Source organism: Stegodyphus dumicola, chromosome 11 (genome assembly GCF_044657685.1).
Source record: "Stegodyphus dumicola isolate Sdum_Otavi_A_Nest chromosome 11, ASM4465768v1".
NCBI classification, from domain to species: domain Eukaryota; kingdom Metazoa; phylum Arthropoda; class Arachnida; order Araneae; family Eresidae; genus Stegodyphus; species Stegodyphus dumicola.
This window is the reverse complement of record NC_140778.1, coordinates 92,295,304-92,314,354: the sequence shown is the minus strand read 5'-3', so window position 1 is coordinate 92,314,354 and position 19,051 is coordinate 92,295,304. Positions and strand designations below refer to the sequence as shown.

The following is a 19,051-nucleotide window of genomic DNA, read 5'->3' as shown; positions in this document are numbered from 1 at the left end:
TATTAAAAAAATAGTCTTTCTAGTCAATGGTTCAAACCTTGAAGCTCTTATAAAGATTTGATTAATTCCGAAACGCCAACAAAATATCGCCTTAAAACATTCCAAACATTCTCGAAAACGCCTCTGTTTCGTTTAAATAAAACACAATGATTTTTTTATCGGAACATTTTCTGAAATTTAATTGTTTTTGTTTTTAGAATTTCTGATGGACGTAGAAGATTATCGGGTGCTCAGTATAAAAGAAAAAGAGTCGAAAAGCAAGTTGAAATTCAAAAACAGGCTGGAAGTCTGTTAAGTTAGGCATGAAAAGGACATGAACCTTATAAGAAATAAACTAACCCAGATGGGTTTTTCTCCTTCGTCTGAGGCGTTCTCGTCTGTCACCGTGATCACATCCGGAGGGGTACGTTTGCAGAAATTTAACAGTGGTTGCCTATTGCAGCGTGTATAATTAATTGTCAAGAAAAAGATGATTGTAGCGCCTCACTTCACAACTTAGAATTTCTCCATATTTTTATTTTTGAAATTGAGATTCATTTTTAAAAATTTAGCATATTTATCAAGCATAATTAACGTTCCAAATAGTTATAAAGCTATTGCATGCTTTCAGGGCTGGATATTTTTTTAGCTTCTCCTATGCTTGTAAGAAAATTTGTAACTACTTCTTTTAAAAAATAATATTTTAAATCTGAACTAATAGAAAATTTCAAACAAGCAATTTTCTCTTGCAATTTTTATGCTTTTTATTCGTGTAAATAAGTAAAAAATACTAAAATATTTAAAAATGAATTTTTGAAAGTTTTTTTTAATTCTAAATTGTGCTGCTTTTTTTAAATTATAGATGAGTATTATAGCACAATTTCTATAAAGAAATTTTATTTCAATTATATTTCATAATACATCATAGTGATAAACCCTTTTGACTCCTTAAAAATTTTTAAACATTTAATTCTAATATTAAAATTGTATTTAACAGTAATAATTAATTTTGATTGCATTTTAGTGATTATTTTTTTAATTTATTTTTATTTCTGCATAAGTTTTTTTTATTATTATTTACTTACTGTTAATTTAATTTATTAGCCCAAATGGGCGGTAGCCTAAAAAGGCTGTTAGTTTCGAAGCGGCATTTTGCGCTGTTTTACTATAAATGTCCGTGTCTCCTTTCAAATTGTTGTTACCAAATATTATCGCCCTGTATTATATGTAAAGAAATGAAATAATGAAGAATCTGCATGAATACATGCATGTTTCTCCCACTGTGACAAAAACGACAGTATCTAGAGCCATCAAATTCTGAATAATGTAATCCTCCACCCGAACATGGGCATCTGGACGGCCGAATTTCGAATTTGTTTTAACCTATTTCCTATTTTGTAAAACTTTAACGAATTTTTGATTAACAAACTCAACGAGTTCAGAGGGAGCACTGTACGGAAAATAACAGATTTATCTCCAGTGCGGAAATTCTAAAGATATGCTGCTTTCAAATGTATGTGGTTTACGGGCGACGAAATTCAATCTACTCCAGGGACGTCCACTGAAACCTACTCCAAGAACCTCCACTGAACCAACTCCGGGGACGTCCACTGAACCAACTCTAGGAACGTCTTCTAAACCAACTGTAGGGACATCTATTGAACCAACTCCAGGAACGTTTACTGAACCTAAGCTCCAGGAACGTTTACTGAACCTAAGCTCCAGGGATATCTAAAGAACGAGTTCATGGATATCTATAGAACGAGTTCAGATCTAAAGAAGAGACATTTGGTACAATAATAAATTCAGATCTGGGTTCCTAGTCAACTAGCTTATCAGAAGCAGAAATATATTTTTTGTTAAAAGAAGGACTACCTCAAACATTAAAGAATAGTTTTCCGTGTAATGATAACGGCCGAAGATTTAGCGCTCTTCATTATTTGAGAAATATGAAAAATGGCGAAAAAGTTATGCCGTAACTGGTTAGTTTATTCAATAACAAAAGACTGCGTTTATTGCTTTTGCTGCAAACATTTTGTTTCTATTTTAAGTTCCCTTTCTATTGGAGGTTTTAAAGATTGGAAGCACTTCGCGGAGACTTTAAATCAACATGAAATCTCTAAAAAAACATATCCAAAGTCTCGGATTTAATTAAGTTAAAGAATGCAGTACTCTGAAACTATTGACAATCACTCACAAAGACTCATTACCACAGAAATAAATCATTGGTACGAGGTGCTTCTACGAATTGTTGCAACAATAAAATTGCTTGCTCAAAATTGTTTAGCCCTCCGAGGTGCAAGTGACAAACTTTACGATTTCGGTAAGGATAATTTTTTATAAATTATTCAATCACTTGCTCAGTTTGATCCAGTAATAGAAGAGCATCTCCGCAGAGTGCTTAAAAAAGAGGAAGTTAAAGTGCACTATCTCGGAAAAGAAATTCAAAATGAATTAATTATTCTTTTAGGTGAAAATATAACACCTCATATTATTAGTGAGATTAAAAAAGCTAAATATTATTCAATAATTTTAGATTGTACTCCTGATATCAGCATGATAGAGCAAATGACAGTCTTAGGTAGATATCAATTAACAAATCCAATCCCAAGGAGGTTTCCATTAAAATTAATGAAAGCTTTTTAGGCTTTTTTCCGGTTGAAAGGTGGACTGGCTATGAACTTTCAACTCTAATACTTAAAAGACTTGAAACATTGGGATTGAATTTCCAGGATATGAGGGGACAGGTTTTCGATAATGGGGCCAACATGACATGGCAAAAGCATCCTTCGAAGCCGCCAATTTTTTTAATATAGTCCAAAAAATATATTTTTTCCTTCATCAACTTTTCGATGGACCATATTATCATTATTATTATTAATAATAAAATATGTTCACTGACTTACTTTGAAACCTCTAATGGATACTCGTTGGGAAAGCCGAATAGATGCATTAAAACCACTAACGTATCAGTTAGGAGGGATATGCCTTACTTGCTGTTTGTAATAGTTTGGAGATTGACAACTCTATAAGAGTTGAGGCTTTTGGACTATTAAGTTATGTTAAACAATTTCTTATGCTGCATTGTAATTTGGTACAAAAACTTAAATTGTATCAATAAGTAAGCTCTTGTAGACAAAATACTATGATTTACCATCTGCTATGGAGCTCTTGAAAAATTGTAAAGATTTTTTCAAGGATCTTAGCCCTTAAAATGAAATGCTTTGGGATGCTGGGAACTCGCCGACGAAATTGACATGCCGCCTAATTTTGAACTCACCCAGCCACATTAGATACACATTAGATAAAGACATTAGATAGACATTTTCACATTAGATAAAGCTATCAATACACATGAATCCAGGTTTGATTTGATCAGTACCCACAGCAACTAATTCCAAGTTTTATACAATATTTATGATTCAAAAGATACTTCTCAAAACGACGTACTAAAGTATTGTAAAGATCTAGAAACAGTGTTAACTGATGGGAATTCATCAGATATAAACGCGCTGGACCTGGCAGACGAGATAGTAGCGGTTTTGGCTTTGCTAAATAAAAAAGAAAGTCCAACCGAGATTTTAAAATTCATATCGAACCTGGATTGTGCTCCAAATCTCGGTATAGTTTTAAGGATATTGCTTACTCTCCCAATGTGATAAGTGGAGAAAGGAGTTTCTCCAAATTAAAATTAATTAAAAATTTTTTATGCTCCACAACTACCGAGGATCGGCTAAACGGCTTGACAACAATAGCCTTTAAATATAAATTGGCTGAAGAAATTATAAAAAGTAAGAAAAAAACCCTTTTAACTCTCGGTTTAAATGTATTTTAATACGTAATTAAGTTTTAATATTTAGTGGTTCTAAAATTTGTTTTAGTATTTTTTTAATATCTGTATTTTATAATTATACGCTAGAAATGACTTTTTTTTTTTTTTTTTTTTTTCCTTCCCTGTGCAACCCTAATTTTAATTTAGTGCCAAAAACATAAAATAATAAATTAATATTTATTGCTAATCAAAACTTCAACATTATTGATAGCATTTTTTTTTTCTTTTTGCTCACGTTTTATTTTACCATTAAGTGTGGGAAGGGCTTAGGCTATCTCTTTTCATTTTTGCTATAAACAGGCGGCACTTTACCTCTTTACCCGGGGCGGCGAAACTGCTAGCGCCGGCCCTGATGAAATACACAATTGTTTTCTGCGACATAACACAGATTCGCTTCAAAATAAATAAATATATTAAAAAAGGGTATAGGCTATTAGTTTCGAAGCACGATTTTTTATCGGTTCACTTTTCATTCTAGTCTGTTCCATTGGGAAAAACGTAAGAATATTTTACTACCCGTTATCAATTAACTAACGATTTGAAAGCAATAGATGCAGTTCTTAAAAATACATTTTTTCTTTTAATCTGATTGATTGAAATAAAAATATGATATGTATACCATATAACTTCCTTATATGGCCTATTAAATTATACATCTTTGGTTGCCAGGGTTCGTACACATTTCTGAACATGGAAATTAAGTACTTTTAAGGACCATTAATGACAAAAAATTAAGAACCTATGAGCAAATGGGAACTGAATAACTTCAATTAAAACTATTATCTACGCCTGAATTTCACTTTTGTAATACCATCCTAAAAATAAAATAGATCCGTAAGTAGGCTGCATACATAAATTAATTAACACATTTAAATTAAACATAAATAAACTTTATGAAATTTATCAAATAGCATTAAATATTTTACACTTGTATTAGTTGGACACGTTTGAAAGAAGATAAATGACATTTTACTTTCGTTTCACTAACAGTTAGTTTTTTAGTTTACTAACAGTTTCGTTTTACTAACAGTTCACATACTTTTTCCTTATGTCAAGCGGCGTAGGTTAAAATGAGAAGTAAAATCAAAACCAGCGTGATTCACAACAAAAGACTGACTGCTGTCACCGCTGCTGTTTTCAGAACAAACCTGAAAGGCCTGATGTAGGCACACGCTCAAAATGGCAATCGAAACAACAGACAGAAATTTCAGACGATTAAAATTAAGGATCTTCTGCCGATTTTGGCCGATATTAAGGACCAACAATCGATTCCCAAAAACCTAAGGACTCTTAAGGAACCGTACGAATCCTGACTTAGAAACAGACTTAGAAACACGTACGTTTCACTGCCGTATTGCAATGTTTTGACATTACAAACATGGACGCCGCTTGTTGGTAAGGTTTCATTCCCCGATAGCGGAGGAAAACTTCGAAATCTTCCTCCTTGATCCTAACCTATCAAAGGGGATTGCCAACATCAGCCTTTTATTTAAAATGGTGATATTAACGAAACATTTTCGGCATACATTGATAACACGCGCAATCGCGTGCTTTCTTCAACGTCAGAATATGACCTCATGTATTAATAATGTGTATGTAATGATGTAAAGTTAGGTGGATAATGTAGAAACATTGATAGAGTACATGTTGAAGATGTTGCATTTCGTAAATGAGCCGTAATTAACAGCAATAATTTTGATTGCATAGAATGTTGATCCATAATGAACTATAAATGTGGCAGCCTCGGCATAGTAAATCTTCATTTTTATTTCAGTAAACATGTTGCGGCCACAAACAACTTGGCATACTATTCGTGCCTATTTCGAAAACTGTTTACATTTTTCATAGCTTTGCAGCAAGAAGACAGTAGAAAGCAGCTGCGTCGCTATGCCAAAGTGAAGAAAGCAAGTGCAGTTGTGTACAGGATGACATCTTTTGGTTCTCAATGCATTTGTTTGGATGATTAATACTCCTGTAAAACTATTATTCGCTATTCCATTTATATCACCACTGTTAAATAAGAGTCATATGACATGGATTAGTCTCGAAATGACGAAGTGCAGAAAAGATTACTATTTTTAGAATACACAGGGAAAATAAATTTAATTTAAGCAATAAGAGACTATTGCTAGTTTAAATTAAAATTTACCTGTTGGTAAAGGTGAGCGAACGTTTTTATGCGCATACGTATTAATTATGGTGGCGCAGCTGTCTTTTCTCCCGACACATTTGTCATTCGAGGGTACGGAGATGGTGATATACTGTATGCTGCGTGATGGGCCATATGATTTGCTGTGTGCTGTTTTTATTAGTTATTTGTTTAAATAAAGGGTGTTGTCCTAAATCGATGGACTTTTTACTTTAAGTATGGGCCTCTGAACAACAAATGGTAGCAGGTCCATGGTTATATCAAGAAGAATTGGGTGTAAAATATCAAGTAGAAATCGAAATTGTCTCGGTGAAAGACAGAAATGAAGAAGTGCGTTCCCGAATTAACTTGAGAGAACTATTTTATTTGGGCATTGAAAATTAAAGCTGCCTTATCACTGAATGAACTTGACTCGGTAATTTCGACTAAACCAAAATTAAAAATTTGGAAATCTAAAAAAATTTGGATGTGTGGCATACTTTCACATTCCGAAAATTTGACAAATTTGACATACCAGGAGAAAGAGGGATAATTTTAATATGCTAGAGAAAGAAAAGAATATCGCGTTTATCATACAGCAAGTAATAAATTAATTGAAGAACGATCGGTTAAATTTAACGAATCCTTAACAGACAGAAATCATATGGGAAAAATTAAACCTTAGAAACTTGGCATATTGGAAAATTAAATGGAATTTCGTGGAAGGAAAACAAATTAAATTAAAAAAATAAAGAGTGAAAAAAACTTCTCCTCGAACTGGTTGTAACGGAAAATACTCAAGCAAGCGAATAGGTTGACTCATCGAATTTCGAAATCACCGACATGAGACGTTGTAGCGGGGGTGATGCTAGGGAGGGGAATAAAATCCAAACATCTGATAGCTATGAAAAAAATAATAAAAATGGAAATAAAATACCATTAAGACGATACGATCCCAGAGGTTCAAATCAAAACAACTGTCGTCAAATCAGTAATGTTCCGGATGTTTTTTCAGAAGCAAAATTTAGTGCAAACTGGTATGACTAGAAAATTGGCAATGGAAAAGGAATTAGATTCATTGCATAAACACGAAATGTGGGAAAAGGTAGAGAGGTCTGAAAAAACAAAATTAGTAAAAGATAAATGGATGTATACTTTGAAGGAAGGAAACTCTTCTCTTTGAAGTAAGGATTATACCGAATCATATTCTCCAGTTGTTAACACTGAATGTTTTAGATTATTGCTTGCACTTTCAGCTAAACTTAATTTGACTGTTAAATTTTATGATGTAAAAACAGCATAATTGTACAGTGAAACGTGGATATATATATGACTTCTCCACCTGTCTATGAAAAACTGACTGGAGAAGGTAAAGTATGTAAATTAAAGTATTTATGGGTTGCCACAATCGGGTAGAAATTGGTATATGAAAATAAAAACTGAATTAGAAAAACTTGGACTGCTACAATTAGCATCTGATAATTTTATATTCATTGGGAAAAGTGCAAAATCGCCCACTGCTTGGCGCATTTTTAAGAATTGCACAAACACGGTATCCATGTACACATCGACCTATTTTCATTTAAAAAGAAAATCAGAGAATTGCACGAATTCGGCGTTGCGCACTCCCTTGACTATGTTCATGTAGACATCGATGCATTTTCACTTAAAAAGTCAAAGGAAATTGACAAAAATCCAATTTTTCTTACTCTTGTATAAAGCGCCAAACATAACGCGCCAAATAAGTGGACGATTCTGCACTTGACCCTAGTCATTTATAATAATACCAAAAACATTTTTATATTGTGTTTGTATGTTGATGATTTAGCTGTATTCTGTAATAATAAAGAAATGCTTGAAAATACTGTTTCTAAATTTAAAAATGTATTTGAGTTACATGAAAATTTGCGAATGCAAATAGAAAAACTTGAAAATGGTATATATCTGCCTCAAATAGAATATATTGAATCCTTATAGTTTAAATCTAGAACACACTAAAGCAGTAAAAACGCCAATCGTTAAAGGAGACAGATAAATGTTCTTCATGTACAAATGAAAAGACTAATACAACACTGTATCAGGAATTAATTGGGGGAACTTTTATATTTAGCGAATAGAACGCATCTTGATATATCATTTGTAAAAACTTATTCGTCACAATTTAATCATGCACCATAAAAAAGGAATTATTTTTTGGCTAAAAGGGTATTAAGGCATTTAAAAGGTACAAAAAAATAAAAAATAAATAAAAAACGTTTCTATAGCAATAATTTTGGTGTTTTAAATGCATATGCTGATGCTAGCTAGGGAAATGCAGGTGTGCGGTGTATTTAATTATGGCAAAGCACACTAGAGCTATCTGCCTAAGAGGAGGGATGCCTTCGTGGAGGACTTTCTAAGGGAAACTGGCTCGTATACACGTTACACACGGGGAAAACCACGAAAACGCCCATGCAGACAGCCCGTTCGCGGGATTTGAACCTCGGACCGAACTACCAGTGTTCAGCAACTTTACCGCTGGTGGCCTCTAGGGAAATGCAAAAAATGGTATTTCTGGTAGTACTATTTTACTAGGTGATTCATTAATTTTTTGGAAATGTCGTAAGCCAAGAAGTGTTAGTCTTTCTACTTGTGAAGTAGAATTATTTTCTATTTCTGAAATTTGTAAGGATATTATTTAAACTGTAAATTTATTATCACAATTATTATGTAACAATTTTTGAATGGTGCAGTGGCTTTGAAACAGACAGTCAAGCAGCTATCCAGTAGAGAATCAATTGTATCTCAGACAGACAGTTAAGCAGCTATCCAGTGGATCAATTATGCCAGATCTTCTACGAAATTCAGACACATGAACTTACGTTTCCATTTTATGAAGGACTTAACAAAGGACAATTTCATTAAGTTGAAATATTCACAAATTGATAATATGATTGCAGATCTTCTTACCAAGAGTGTCAGTGAAGAAAAATTAGTGTATCCATTGAAAATAATTTCCTTAATTTCCTAAATGTGATTTATTTATTTATTTTTTCAAATTTTATTTCATTTTTGTATTGGAAAAAATGTTGCTCGCAGGAGGGGTGTGTTGATATCATACTTGAACGAGACGTTCGTTGCAACGGGCGGCTGGAATGGAGTGTCCTATTCGCCATCGAATGCTTGAGTCAGTTTTGATCGTTGATTTCATATGATGCGTGAAGGCAGAGGCGAGCGAATTTTTTTTTATGCGCATGCGTATTATTTTTCTCTCCTGAAACATCCGTCATTCGAGCGTACGGAGATGATGATATACTAAATACTGTGTGATGGTTAATATGATCTGTTGTACGCTCTTTTTATTCGTTATTTGTTTAAATAAAGTGTGTTATTCTAAACCAATAGACTTTTTACTCTGAATATGCGCCTCTGAACAACATTAACATTCAGCCATTAATCAAAAAATCTGATGTGGACACCACGTCCTTGTACGACATATTAAATTATATACATTTCATTTTTCCTGCATTTCATTTAAAATTATATCTCGAATTTCACTATAGCTATAGTTCTTATTCAATTAATTCAGTTCTCACTTCGTGAGAAGGTAAAAACACATAACTCAAAACATCTTCATTCAAAATTGTAAAACGCAGAAAAACAAAAACATCAAATACAGTTAAAGCAATTTAAAAAACAGGTTTTACAGTCAAACTTACGAATTTCGACGCAAAAACACGCTATTCGGCCAGCGGATGATCCCATTTGGCAAAAAGACACGGAAGGTGCAGAAACTGACTTAACTCACTATTCTACTAACCGTTTTCAAATGTAAACAAATGGCGGTTTCGTTAAGCTTAGTTGTACATAAATAACTTTTTAAATTGTTGATAATTCTACAACTATTGCACGTAGATAAACTAAAGGCATAAAAACCATAACCAGAACATAATAACAACATAATTCAATAACTTTTTGAAGCTAAAAATGTACAACTTACCAACATATCAAAATAATAATAATAATAATAACTAAGCTCACAGACGGGTATCAGAGTGAGTATAGATACATTTACATACTTTTGGTGCTGCCGATTGCAACCAAAACGAGAGATGCACAACTACATGTTACAGTAGTCCCATATACTAAATTTCAACATTTGGACGCTACTCGTTTTTGAATTATATCAGATACATACGTACGTACTTTCGTACGTACAGACTTCACGAAAAGATGTCTTTTGAATTCATTTTAAATCCACTTTTTAATATGTCCGTATGTACAGATCTCACTCAAACACATCTTTTAAATGAATTCGAGAGCTTTAAATGAACTTTTAAATGAACAAAATGGATATTTTCATTGAAATATAACACCCGAAATTTTTCAAGAATACAGTACTTAAGAAGGATTTAAAAGGAATAAAAAATGAAAAAAAGTTCTTATAAAAGAAGCTTTTATTTAAATTTCATAAAATAATTAATGAACTAAAAATAATTTCACGTAGTTTAATGGGAACAAGAGATTAAATAATTCTTTTTACAAAATTCAACTACAGTTTTACATCATGAATATAATAAAAGCTTGATGCATTTTTTTATTAACGACACATTATCAATCAAATTATTCAATTCAAAAATTACTTTTAACAATGAATAATCAGTCTCATATTTAAGACATTTCTATTACGACAAATGGTCGAAATATCTGATTGGTTTCTGAATTTATCAAAAAATCTGAAATTACGTTAAAACAGTTCCTCAAAAGACGTGCGCAATAATCGTTTCACTAATAAATTAAAACAAATAAAATTAAGAAAATCAACACTTGAAATGAAATGCTAATAAAAGCATATATGAGCTTCTTAAATGGAAATAAAGGGTTTTCATCCGCAGAGAACCCGTTGGCGCGTCGGGAAAGAACCCGTTGGCGCCGTTGCATTTTTACTCGCCAAGCTCGCTGTTCATCGACGATGAGCCGATCCGTAAACGTGATATTTTGTAAACGTGATTTTTAGTGCATGTAAATTCAAATTAGGAGACAAAACAATATATTAAGCATATGGTAGTAAAAATTCACAGATAATAAGCATGTAGATGTAAAACTAACCGGTTAAACGTGATATACGAAAATAAATGTGTATTAAATTCAAGTTAGCACAGAAAAGAATATATTAAGCATAAGACAATATATAAGGATTTATAAATAAAAATAAAAATTTATTTAAAAAATATAAATTAGTATTAATATACTGAAATTAACCGGTTAACCGTGATAAACGAAAAAAATTTGTCTTAAATTCCAGTTAACACAGAAAACAATATATTCCTTACACCAGCAGTGGTTTGCTAATTTTGATGACCATGGTGATGCATCGAACTATTCTGACACCTTAGATAATCAATATTTTTTATTTCAATTTAATCATCTATTTATGTCACACCTGCCATCCTCTGAAAGGTTATTGTTAGAAAAGCATTAACAATATGTTATGTTGTTAAAATTTTACGCCATAAAAATTGATTTATTCTCATAATTTTAAATGACAATAACCAATAATAAAAATAAAAGCATTACTTATTATTTAAAATGCACATGCACATTTTTGCGGTCTACGAAATCAAATTTTTTTAGACTTTGGAAACCTCATGGTTCTTAGAGCTGTTAATAATTAAGAATACAACGTGAACAGCCGTGTTATAATTAGCATTCACCCCTCCTTTCATCCCGAACCGAGAACCGGCATCTATCTACGAAAATATTTCTATCTATTCCTTGTTAAAAATTCAGAAGAAATAATAATAAATAAGAGAAGAATAATATAAATCTGCAAATGCGAACAACGACAGTGTTAATTCAACAAAATATACGCAAGAGAATGGTTGCAAACTTCGAACAAGCGAATAGGATAAATCCGATGGGTTACCAAGTTTGAACTATTATCGCCAAAGTTGGCGATGTTTACATTTACCGGGTTCTCTGCGGAAGTGCTTCCGAAATAAAAAATATAATGATACTGCAAATTTTATCATAACGTTGTAATTATGTTTTCCAACACTGCTGAAGGATGAAACCCTTCTGTTTCAAACTGTAGAATAATTTTGTTTAACGCAAAAAAATCTCCCAATATTTTTTTTAATTGCTTAAAAGACGGCAAAGGATTTGTCTTCTAATCTGCGAAAATTCTCTAACCGATACATTTTTAAATGTTGGAACTTGGAAACAACGAATGTGGAATTGTAAAAATTCGAGCAATTTGCGAAAATTCGTCAAAAAATCAGAAATTACTTTAAAAATTTAATTAACAAGATTTTTTTTTTCTGCTTCATAAAGTGGTACAAACAGTAATAAAACTCTGAAATTTTTAGTATGGTTGTTAAACGAAGATACCTGTGAAAAACCGTTTAAGTTAAAAAGTCTATGCAGTATTTTGAAAAAATCCATCTTCGCGTTGCAATGAAATCCTCAAACAGAACGTGTACTAAATTTGATCTCGATAGCTTATTATGAACTAGATTAAAAATGATAAGCATCTGACCGTAGAGACAAACACCATCAGTGAACACAATAAAAGCATATAGAAATAACAAACATCATCTTATATTTGAAGTAATGAAAGTAATTTGCAAAGCATGTTTTGTAATTACTCCACAAGACTGTCCAGAGAAAATTTAAATCAGATATATATGTATTGTGAATAAACATTTATAATTTAAAAAATAAAAGTTATACTACTGAACTGAAATGGAATTGGAAAAAAATATCTGGATTTGAAAGAAATTCGAAAGTAAAAACAAATCAGAATCTAGTATTAAAAACTGAAAAATTAAACAATAAAAGAAAGCAATAGTTAATACGAAGCAGATTAATGGGTGATAAACATCTGACCATAGCGATAAAACACCATGAGTGAACTGAATAACAGTTTATAAAAATAAAAATAATTGCCTTATATTTAAAGTAATACAGTAATTTGAAAACTATTCTATTTTTTGTAGTTACATCAACTGAGTGATCGGAGAAATTTTAAATCAGAAATATACGTCATGGGAATAAATATTTATAATTTAAGGAATGAAAATTATACTACTGAATTTTAATGAAATTGAAAAGAAAACCTGAATACCAAGATTTATAAGAAATTCGAAAAATCAAAGCAAAATCTATTATTAGAACTAAAGGATGAAACAGTAACATAGATCGATAGCTAATTATGAAACAGATTAGAAATCGGTGATAAACACATGACCATAGCAACAAGCACCATGAGTGAACTGAATAAAAGCTTATAAAATTAACAAACATCGTCTTAAATTTGTAGTACAGTAATTTGGAAACTATTACATTTTTGTTTGTAATTACATAACTGAGTGCTCGGAGAAAGTTTAAATCATAAATGTATCTCATGTGAATAAATTCTGGTAACTTAAGGAATAAAAATTACACTACTGAATTGACCAATTGGGTGCTACTTTGGTAGACGGTTGCACAGATTTTTGGCGATTTACGTTGTTACAATTGTTGGCGCGATTTTTACAAACGTCAGCCATCTTGAAAAACGTTGTTTTTACGCATAGTAAAGTATTCAAAACTTTAAAAAAAATAAATGTCGTTAAAAGTAATGGATTAATATTTTGTTGAAAATGACGCTTTTTTAGATGGCAGCAAGGGTAAATAAATACATTTACTATGAGTATAAAATAGTAAAGTAAGGTTACTATTACTTTCATATAGCAAAGAGAATAAAAACACCGCTATAAAAACATTGTGCCAACGTTTAATTAGATTAAAATATTACTGAAATTGAATATCGAATTAAAAACCATCATACCAACATTTGAAAGAATTAGAATATTATTAAATTCAAATACTTTAAAATACGTTATATAGAATATAATTAACATTAAAACTTATGGACAATAATTATCTCAGCAATTTTTAAAAATAGTTAATTTTTTCAACAAAAAATTGAAGTATACAATTATAAAATAAAGGAAAAATATGTACTTACATTTTTTTAGTCATTTAACATATTGCTTATTGATAAGTACCACAAAAAATCGGAATCATAATTTAAATAACATCTTTGAAGACATCTTTCAAGGAATTCGAAGATATGAATTAAATTTTAAAACGGCGCGGAAATGCACAAATTTTTTTCAGTAACCAATCAGGGAGCTGATTATAGCTCGTTAATGCACAAATATTCTATAACCAATCAGAGAGCTTATTACATCACGCCTAGAATTAAAATTATTTAAAAATTCATACATAATAAAATCATTTAAAAAAAATGCAAAATTAAATTGTATTTTAATATTTAACAGCCATAAATAATGTTTAAAACATTAGATTAAATTTATACATATAAAAACCAATTACTTTTAAAGTAAGGTGACGTCATTGGTTACATCATCCACAATATAAAATTTCATAAAATATGATAAACAATAAAATTTTTATTTCAAATAAAAATGCAAAATTAAATTGATTTTTAATATTTAGAAGCCATAAATAATATTTAAAACACGGAATTTATGCACAATAAAACACATTATTTTTTAAATAAAATGACAACAAAGTATCGGTTACCATAAATAACTTATCCATCAATGGGTTTACAATAAGTTGTATTACTCGCCAAAAGAAAAATCGCCAACAAATCGCCAAAATCCGTGCAACCGTCTACCAAAGTAGCACCAATCTGAATTGTAAAAGAATCGAAAAGAAAAATATGGATACCAAGATTTTTAAGAAATTCGAAAAGTAAAACCAAAGCAGAATCTAGTATTAGAACTAAAAATTGAAACGCTAACATAGATCGATGTCTAATTATGAAACAGATTTAAAATCGGTAATAAAGCGATAATTTTGAAACACAATGAGTGAAATGCATAAAAGCTTATAAAAATAACAAACTCTTATATTTGAAGTGATACAGTAATTTCCATTTTTTGTAATTACATCAAATAAGTCTCCGAATAAAGTTTAAATCAGAAATATACGTCATGGGAATAAATATTTATAATTTAAGGAATAAAAATCATACTACTAAATTGTAATGGAAATGAAAAGAAAATCTGGATATCAAGATTTGTAAGAAATTCGAAAGAAAAACCAAAGCAGAATCTAGTATTAGAACTCAAAAATGAAACTTTTAACAAAAGTACCAGGATCTCCACATCAAATAAGCAAAATATATAAAGAAAGGTGGAGTGGCAATTAATAATTTATTTTTACAAAAAGCTCGAAATAAAATTTTATCCTTAGTTTTGGAACTAATTACAAGTATTCACAAATTAGGCAGTAGTTAAACTTAAAACTGATTTAAGCTTTCTAGAAAAAAATACATTTTGAAAAAGACTAATACGAACGAATCCTTCAAGAAATAATATGATTAAGCGAAAACCTGGAGATAGCTAAAAAATTTCTGATGGTGAAAAGAAAACTTGAATTACAAAGCGGGTGGCTTCTCAGCGCGTCGTACACCCGTTTGATCAAACAAAAATTCAGAAGAAAGAAAGAAAAATTTTCAAGTGAAATCAAATCTCAAAACCTTAAAATTTTCAAAAAAGCAAAGTAATAAGAAGTAGAACTTAGTAAAATATCCAAAAAGCAAAGTAATGTGAAGTCGAGTTTCGTTATATCCAAAAAAGTAAGAAGTCGACTTCTGTTGGCGGAAACGAAAGTCGACCAACTAAGAGACCAAATCGAAAGTAAAACAGTTACAGCGTTCTTTCTGTTTACAATAAACTAGCGAGAATGTTAACGCTACTGTTTATGGGAAGGTAAAAATGTTCGTAAATCATCGCGAAAAATTCCAAAATATAATAGTAAGAAAACATCAACAAGTAAAGTAATATTATTTGAGGACTGAAGAACAACCAATTAACAGCAAACTCAAATCTTAGTAGCAAAATAACACAATGCAACGGGGGGAGGGCAAATAAATTACCAGAAATAGAAAAGAAATGGCGCAAAACTAACCATACAGCTAAAAAATAATTTACAGCATTACTGTTTAAGCTCAAAAACACTATACAGAACATGATATTGCTAATTTGAAGTTATAAAATTTAGTAGTACTCTTTTATCAATTGACACTGATTTTATAGAAAAACTCTTGGATAATTCGAGATAGATTATTACGTATTTCTCTTCTTCAAAGAACTGCTGGCTATTTATGTATTAAAATTTTACATTTTTACCCCTAATTTTCAGGCAGGAAAGGGTGAATTTAAAGACAACAATGACGTAAATCGCAGAAGTATTACAAAAATCGCAAAACTGAATAAGCGTTTATAAAAACAGTTCTGCAAATAAACATATATATAAAAACAGCTACAGAAATTAAGTATCGTATTTACTCGTGTATTTCCCTCCTCCCCCTTATTTACTAATTTTACTAAACGAAAATCGGGAATATAAAATTATGCAAATTATTTAATTTTCGGATAACACGAATATAGTAAGAACCTAATAGAAAATGTTCTCATATAACCTTCCTGTAACCATCATAAATTATGACTTATTTAAAAGAAATCTTCACAGTAACAAGAATACATGGTAATATTAACAGTGCATTCCAGTTCTATGTATCTTGAAATCTTGCCTTCTCTTGTTATTATCCACTGTCAGTTACTCTTTAAGCCTGAAATCATTTAGGAATCATGGAACTGTTGTATGTGTCGCCCGTTAGAGCTTGCAAGTAGTCGCAATTGACACCGTTTACATCATCTTCGTTTAGTCAGTATCCCAACATACAATGATCGCTTGATCACCGGTTATCCACGTTTCTTTACCTCACTGTTAGTGCTTTATCAAACCTCACTGTTAATGCTTTATCAAACAGAACTCATACACACAAAATTCATGAGCAAAGTAATTAATAAGACGAAAAAGAAATTCTGTATGGACGAATCAATTTAAGCTCGCTTTATGAAAGCCCTGACGAAATAGAAATTTACATGAATATTTTAAAAAAATTTAGCTAGGAAAAAACATAAACTACATGAGTAAATATATCAAATAAAAAATACCTTAAGATCCTTCAGCCGGCCATGTCTTGCAGCCGTAAATACAGCTAAACTATACAACATTTCACTTCCACGCAAATTACTCCCACTAAATGAACTTAACCATACCATGCAAGTCTGGGATGTGACAATGTAGGTGGAAAAATGTATATTTTTTATTGGGCAATGAGCTACTCGTATTCTTATTGGATGATATACGTCACGTGGTATTTTACATCCTTGAGAATCCATGCCAGAATTCCACATTAATGGAGTTAATTAAATAAACGAAAGCATTCGAAAGTCCAAAAATGCTTTTATCTCTAAAATACTCGTTTACACACAGGTAAATTTAAAGATATATTTAAAAACTATATACATTTGTAATGTTTCCAGATTTTAAATTCGTGCTAGGCTTCTACTGTTATATATATATTTATTAGGGATGGCAACACTTCATGAAGAGACACTTGATGCATTTCGTGAAAGTTCGGATAGTTGAATTTGCGGTTCGCAAATACATGTTGATATCTTTTCAAAAATAATGAGACAGGTTTTTAACAGAAAGGAACTTTTTAAGTAAATTAATGAGAATTGTTTTGTATGTAATTAACATGGTTGCTTATAAATATAAATTTTAAAAAATCTAACAGCTATTGCTATGTGTTCAGAAAAGTATAGGCCAACAAAATATAAATTTGACACTGTTTGGTTTTAGTAGTAAATTGCATCGGAAGAATATGTCTTTATGATTCCATTTATGTAAATAGTTTTTCATTTGAATGTAGAATGTATGCGTTCATAAATCTGCATAAAGGTATGTATGTTTCTCGCATTGTGATGAAACAACGGTACCTAGAGCCATCAAATTTTGAATAACGTACGTCTCCATCCGAATATCATTTAAATGAAATTTAAACGAATCATTGAAATTTTAAAAACAAATCGAGCGTTTTTTTCTCTAGCTTATACGCAGTTTTATAGAAGGGGAAAAAATAAGGGATACAGGACAGGGCTTGCTGCGGAGAAATTGTTATTCGAGGAAGAAATATTATTTTAAAATAAGCCGTTAACTTCTTTGGGCTTTTGCATAAAAATTAATAATTTTGTTTTCGCATATAATTTTAACATTTAACATCAGAACCAATATATTGAGATCAATTTAAACATTAAATGAATTTATTCATTAGATGCGAACTGGGTTATAAGTCACATTTTTTTTTTTTTTCTAACGTTAGGGCATTCGAATACTCAGATCTTCGGAATCTTCAGTTACAAACTTAAAGCTTTTTTCTTTCTTCGAATCTCTTTGAACCCTAACCTAAGAAATCACTAAACATTTTAACTTATAACCTTGGAACGACTAGTTTTCCTAATGCATAGCATAAAAGAATTCATTAAAAAAAGAGCGTAACTGCAGTATGAGTGATATCATTCATCGGCTCGATATGCTACGCTGTTTCAGTATGTTATTCAGCGAAATCTGCCAGAAGTACAAGTACCGTATATTCCGGCTTATAACCCGCACTTTTAATACAACTCCAATTATCTGAACTCTGACTATCCGAATCGCTGATTATCCGAATCGCTTTCAGAATTTAAGAAGACGAAAACGTAGTGTTGGATAATCAACGATTTCAAACATTAAAAGAAGCAAACCTACAATTTTAAACTTCGTGTCACTACTTAAAAACGAAGATGAAAGTTTTTCAAGAAAATCAATGAAGGTGGAAACAGGAAAAAATTTAGAAGATGCCTTTTCAAGTGGTTTTTGCAGCATTACGAATTTCGGATCCGATTCCTTATGAAAAAGCTGAGATCTTAGCTAAGCTTGTTTGTTTTTTCATCCTTTAAAGCAAGTAACGGCTGGTTAAGAAATTTTAAGTGCAGGCACTGTGTCCGTCAAACATCTTACTTTGACCGAGATGTTCAGCTAGCAATGACATTCAGCACTTGTAAGTACTGTACAGTACGCTAATATAACATGTACGTAAAAGTGTTGCCTTTTTATTTTAATTAATTAAAACCTCTTTTTCTTTAAAAATAGTTTTTTCTTCCATTTTCAACATACCGTACATACAGTAATTAATTAAAGTGTACGTAGACTTTTTCTTCTGA

The 19,051-nt window shown here is 31.1% G+C and overlaps 1 protein-coding gene across 2 annotated transcripts in view; it reads right to left on the bottom strand.

Annotated features, from left to right (window-relative positions):
* Window positions 1-17,067, bottom strand: part of LOC118200636 (protein fem-1 homolog A-like) — a 59,319-nt gene extending 42,252 nt beyond the window's left edge. The window contains exon 1 of one of the 2 annotated variants that reach the window (XM_035372599.2): window positions 16,958-17,067. In XM_035372599.2, the coding sequence (XP_035228490.1) occupies window positions 16,958-17,065 (108 nt within the window). In that variant the 5' untranslated portion in view covers window positions 17,066-17,067. Of the gene's footprint in view, window positions 1-13,929; window positions 14,049-16,957 lie in introns of those variants that run through there. The other variant, XM_085826996.1, reaches the window with a different exon arrangement.
* Between the last annotated feature and the right edge of the window lie 1,984 nt (window positions 17,068-19,051).